Below are 6,070 nucleotides of genomic sequence, written 5' to 3'. Positions count from 1 at the left end.
GTTTTTTTTCAAAACATGTCTCCCCTTTTTTTTTTTTACCAGCAAAACATTTTTCTTTTTTTACATGTTTCCCCTGATTCCAAATATTAGTTTCATTTGAATAATGTCTAGGGCAAAAATTCTACCCTTATAATTAAATGCGAGTCAATGGATGTGACTTGTGACATTTATGCACCTCCATTTAATAGAGGTAAAAGCAGAAATTATCCCGATACTTTTGACAATTTAAATAGTTAGACTACTTTTAATTCCCTTGCTCACTCCCATGAAGTTAATTAATTATACCTTATTTATATTTCAGACGGAAGGGGCATCTCCAATCCATCAACAAATATGATTACAGTAAAAATAAAGAATAAAAAGGAAAAATCCACTGAAGTGGAGGCTAAAAAGTAAGAAGTAAACAAACTAGCTGATGTGTGAGTGAAAATAATTCAATGTTTCTCAAGACCAAAAACTAGTACTAGGAACATTACTGGTTTAGCATCAGAAGAACCAGAACCAACACATTAAAGTTTGATGCGTATTTACGAGGCAAATGAACCTGAACCAGTGGATTTACTAAAGCTAACAATTTCTTAAACATTGCAGGCTGCTGAATTGACCAGAGGTTAATCTCCATGAATCATCCCCCAATACTACTTCAGTGATCAAAAGTAAAGGAAATTGGGTAGGCACCAGACACCAGTAATTACATGAAAGGTTTCCCATCAAACACTGAGCCATCAATGCGGATACGGTTGTTGATTTGAGGATATACCTATTCATCAACAGTTTTCCAGCAAGCTAAAAAGGAAAAGGAAAACTTAGGTCTATTTGCTTATGCACATTACAGAACCAATTCTTCAATAAATTCTCAAACCTTGAGCTTCCCTGTCACAACATCTACATAAATATAATGGATCATAGCAATATTTATGATAAAATCCAAGTGTTCAGATTTGATTGAATAATTGGTTGTAATGGACATAAGCAAATAAACCAATGTTTTGTCTACCAAAAAGCACCTGTAAAAAGAGCCCGCAAAAATCCGAATCCATTGGTAATGACTAACTGTCTGATGGCAAATGAAGAGGACTTGCTGGTGAATCATTTCCATCACTCTCAGCCTTTTTACTTTTGCCACCTTTGGGAGAAATTTCTTCAGCATTGGCTCTCTTTCTTTTGCAATTATCCTTGGCTGCACGAGTGGTCACTCCAGGTTCTTTTGACTTTAGTTTGCTAGCATCAGATTCCTCAGGTGAATCATTGGGTTCTTCAACCGAAGTATCCTTATCTTCATCCATTGTGGCCACTGCATCATCACAGTCTGCCTCGGCTCCATCTTCATCCTCGCTTTCATCTTTATTTTCTTCAGCCTCAGCTTTCAATGATTCAATTAAACCCAACAACTCTGTATTGACCTGTCACACATGCATGCCATCAGAGGAACTTATCAATCAATTTAACAATTTTCACATTGAATCAGTCATCAAGATCAGACAAAAGTAAAGAGTTAAGAGCAAATTATGCATGATTCACCTGAACGTTCTGAAGAAAATCAGAAATGTCAGTAGGGCAAGAAGGGCATTTCATCACGTTCTTTTGGGACCGCAGAGATCTTCCACCCCTGCTTCTTTCTCTCACAAAAGATTGACCTACAAACGCACCTTCCAAACATGGCTTGCAGAAATTATGAGCACAGGGCGTCGTCACAGGAGTAACCATAACCTCTTTACAGATAAGGCAACCAAATCCTGCATATAGAAAGCACAACAAAGTAAAAATAAATAGACCATATTAAATGATATCACTGATGGTTTTAGACGCAGGAAATAACCCGTTTAATCGGATGGGAGTAAGGACAAACTAACGCTGCAGTAAAGAATAAGTTGACCAATATAAAAGCAAAGCATAATGATAATACCTTTCAGCAATCTTTCCCTGATTGAAAGATTTTGTGCTTTCCTTATTTCCCTCCTTGACCTTTTTACATCTTGGGGATCCATACTTTTCACATGCCTTTGACTGGGAGGTTGTGGTTTTTTCCACTTCCAACAAGATCCTTCCTCCTGAAGAAAACATCAACTAATTATACGTTTCCCAAAACTCTAATTCTAATGATACGATAAAACATTCTAAATAGTGTCGTTTAGTAACAATTTCAGGAAGAAAGGAAGTGGTTATAAATTGACAACAAAATGAATAGGAAATTTGAAGAGGGAAAATCCTAAAATATCACTCACATCAAAATCCCACGATGGATTCTCCTTCCTGACAACTAAGTCTGTAGCCTTTTCTAACTCAGGAATTACTGGCAATGGTCGGGGACGATCTCCATGATCATCACTATGTCACATTTAGAATAATTTAGTAGAAGGAATTTCAAATAGGATCAGCACATTTAAGTGAGCTACATAATGCATACCTTGTCCATGGGGCAGGCTCATTGTCACATCTAACAAATAAGTACCGACAAACCTTGAAGCCCTAATTAAGCATATGCCTTTAGAAAAGTTGCATGGAATCAAGAACCAAAACATAGGAAATACAAGAATAAAGGAATATCATATCTACCTGCAACCCCTGTTTCCGCCAACACTTTTCAATTCTGTAAACGCCATCATAACGTAATCCTTGTTCAGGGGCATATGAGGATCTCTTCTCTTTGTGAGATCTAGCCATTCAGACGTTACACAAAGCTTAGTAAGTATGGATGAAAGCTCAATAGAATGCATCTTTGAAACTCTCAAAGTTAAGCAAACTATAAATAAGCATGTCAATCATACAATAGATTTAACATCACAAAGTGTTGGTAGAGGGGAAAAAGAACAAATAGCATGATCCATCATTCAAAAGGTCAACTTGCCAAATGTCACTAGTTTAAGAACTTGTAAAGACATAAATGAGGAAATAAAGCCAATGTTGAGATTGTAATGAAAGAAAAGAGAGGAGAAAGAAAGATTGGCCTTCATTCATAATTGAAACTGGCTTTCCGGCTAACCTTTCCCCCACTTATGTTTTGTTGGTTTCACTAAGTCATTAAACCAACTAACTACTTGGCTCTTCACATTGTATGGTACTAACTGAGATCAGCTAGACAAAAGAATTTTCACCAGGTCAGGAGCACCTTATTGAGAATAAGCTTCCCAAGATAGATGAACAAAGAAGTGATTTTCTGAACACAGATGCGTACCTTACAACTCGAACTGGATAACCTTTCAAACAGCTAACTTTTAAAGCTAAATTGGACTTTTCAAACTTCTGATCAAATGATTGTACGTTGCTTGTTCGCTTGTTTCCACTTAAGTCTCTACCACCACTGCAAGAAGGGACGTGTTAGCCATTTCAACAAAAGCCAATAGAAACAAGGAAAGATGAATCAGAAGTATGAAAAAAAAAGTAAAGAAAGACAAGAAAAACAGAAGACCAAAAAAGGTTTAAAAAATGGGAGGACTAGGCAAAGCAGCAATATAAGAAACTAGATGGAAGCAACATGAGCGCTTGGCATGCGACAGCAAAACAACAGTAAACAATCAGCAGAAACCAAAACTAGTGAGAATATTCACCCAAACTCATAGGTTAAGACAGCATGACCAAATAGGCTAGTGGGCAAACGGTTTAGACACAGATAGATATCAAGATGAAAAACAAAAAACAATATAGCAATTCAATAAACTTTACAAACCTTCCAGTATAGAGAAAATACTCTCCATGATCCTCGTCATCAACATAACCACCAGAAAGAACTACTGATTGTGCACCATGGTTTGATTGTCCAGCAATACCACTAACATGAGGGAAGTGAGCACCCCATTGCCGGCAATCAAGTCTATCTTCCCAACATTCACCAACCAGCACACCTTGATTCCTCACTGGATCATTCTCAGCTGGGATTGGACCAAAATGATCCTGAGGCACAGTTACAAAAATCTTTCCACTGCAAGCATTTGATTTGCCTTTCCTTTGGGCCCGCTCTGAAGTATAAGCCTTGTCTGGTCTATCTTGGTTATGTACAAACTGATAAACTCTAGAGGTTTCTCCTGCACCTATGTTTTTGGATACTTTTGCCATACGGATAGCCATAACAAGCGCAGAATTTATACGCGGTTGACTAGCCATTTTGGAAGGGATAGCACTACGACACTTGGCACATGTTAGTTTTCCTTGTCCAATCCACTTCTGAAAGCATTTTAGGCAGAAGTTGTGGCCACACGGAGTCTGAAGAAGGCCATTGAATTAGATTCCTTGTTAAATCGAATTATTATAGTATGCTAATTACCACCATTCCTTAACAGAATAGAATAGTGAAAGTAGACAGAATGTAAATAATGCAAAGAAACTAGGCTGACCACAAGGGTCTTACGAAAACTTGCTTTCTTTGATGAAAAATTCCGAACACTAGATACTAATGTAATGACAGATAGGGACACAACAGAAGTCCACATTGACAGTGCAGGTGTTGGGAGGAATCATGAAACAGAATTTCACTCAAAATAAGAAAATTCTCAGATAAAGGCAGACTATATGCTGAAAGATTAGAACCTGACAAGAAAAGATGCAGTGTGAAAGTCAGGACAATATTCAAAAAGAAAAGGCAAAGAATAACTCATTTTGAAAATGAGCAGTCGAATTAAAGTGTCATGATAATTTTCAACTGCAATGAGCAATATTCAATCAATAACAATCGAATAGATGGATTCTGCAGCAATACAAGTAATCACGTCAAAATATGAGGCAAAAAAAGGGTTGCTTTTGATGATCGCGATATATATTCACTACCAAATCGATCAAATGACAGAGAAAACCCCACACACCCTAAAGATTAAATTTTTAGTTAAGATTAAATGGAACAACAAAGAATTGGCAAATAAAAAGAGTTAACAATTGACAACAGCAATTTTGGCGAAGTAAACATGAGAGAAAATTGAGAAAAATCTGGATCGTTGCTAGTATTAAAGAAAACAAAAATAGATGTCGCTCATTTAGTATCAGAGTGAAGTCAGAGTTACCGTGACCGGCCTCTCGGGTAACTGCATACAGAATGAGCAGTTTAGAGTCCCGCTGAGAATATCCAGAACGTCCTTCCTTTCACCTTCTACCTTCTTCACACTACCTTCATCTTCCTCGGAACCTGCCTTTCCACTCATCAGTTTCTGTCGTTTCTTCGCCTTCTCAAGCTCTGTTAGAGAAGAATCCGCTTCAATCGCTCGGATCGCCGCCATCAAGTCACCGGCCCCGTCAAGGACGGCTTTGCCAACGGTAACCGAAGGAAAATCTGAGGGCGGCACAGAACAATCTGGGCATTCCCACTTAAGCGTCTCCGCCATCGTCTCCGGTGGCTGAGAGAGACAGTTGACATGCCATTGGGAAGCACAGGTTTTGCACGTCAGTTTTTCTTCGTCAGCAGGCTTCGCCTTGCAAACCATACAGACACCGTCACAATCGCAGGGGAGTTGAGTAACGTGCGCCATTGGTGAAGCAGAAAAGGCTTGGGTATGGCGAGATTGCCGATGAAGAGCGATTAGCTAAGTGAAAGTGAGCTCTTTGAGTGCTTACTGATTGGTTCATATACTGTGAGGAAAAGAGAGCGAGGGAAGGAACCGCGGGTTCTGAAGAGAATACATTGGATTTGAATTTCAGGAGCAATCCAGTGCGGAAGGGTTCACCGTGCGCAAGCCACGTCCTTTCAATGGTTATCACGTCAATCCATCAGTCTCTGCTAAATATTAAATTAAAAATCATATATATAATATTAAATTTCCACCAAATGTCCATTTGAAAGGATAGTAATAAAAAATTGAATTAGGATTGAAAAGGTGTTTGGCAAATGGCAACCTTTAAAATATTTTTTTTTAAAACGAAACAAATTTTTTTATATATTTGTTTTGTAAAATGTAAAAATATTTTTAAAATTATAATTTAATTTTCATCCAAACACTCCTTAAATACAATAAAAAGTTATTAAGACTATAAAGTTTTTTTTCCTCATATATATATCGAAACTTAAAGTTTTATTTTATAATACTCCTATGGTGTTTAATATAGGACCTAATTTTTGAGTTGGTTTTGGTTCTAAATATAAGACTCA

At 37.5% G+C, this 6,070-nt stretch overlaps 1 protein-coding gene across 1 annotated transcript; it reads right to left on the bottom strand.

Moving 5' to 3' along the window:
• Window positions 1–902: 902 nt before the first annotated feature.
• On the bottom strand, window positions 903–5,520 carry LOC114739804 (E3 ubiquitin-protein ligase ORTHRUS 2). Its single transcript, XM_028927882.1, has 9 exons — window positions 4,992–5,520; window positions 3,668–4,200; window positions 3,176–3,301; window positions 2,557–2,656; window positions 2,408–2,469; window positions 2,226–2,328; window positions 1,907–2,051; window positions 1,522–1,736; window positions 903–1,403 (listed from the first exon to the last, which is right to left on the bottom strand). Exons 1-9 carry the CDS (start codon window positions 5,451–5,453, stop codon window positions 1,050–1,052), a joined length of 2,100 nt encoding a protein of 699 aa, XP_028783715.1. The 5' UTR covers window positions 5,454–5,520; the 3' UTR covers window positions 903–1,049.
• Window positions 5,521–6,070: the final 550 nt, after the last annotated feature.

Source organism: Neltuma alba, unplaced genomic scaffold, assembly GCF_004799145.2.
Source record: "Neltuma alba isolate B1F8T4 unplaced genomic scaffold, ASM479914v2 tig00002910_pilon, whole genome shotgun sequence".
Taxonomy (NCBI): domain Eukaryota; kingdom Viridiplantae; phylum Streptophyta; class Magnoliopsida; order Fabales; family Fabaceae; genus Neltuma; species Neltuma alba.
Note: the sequence above shows the minus strand (reverse complement) of the source record. Positions and strands in the feature narration are given on the sequence as shown.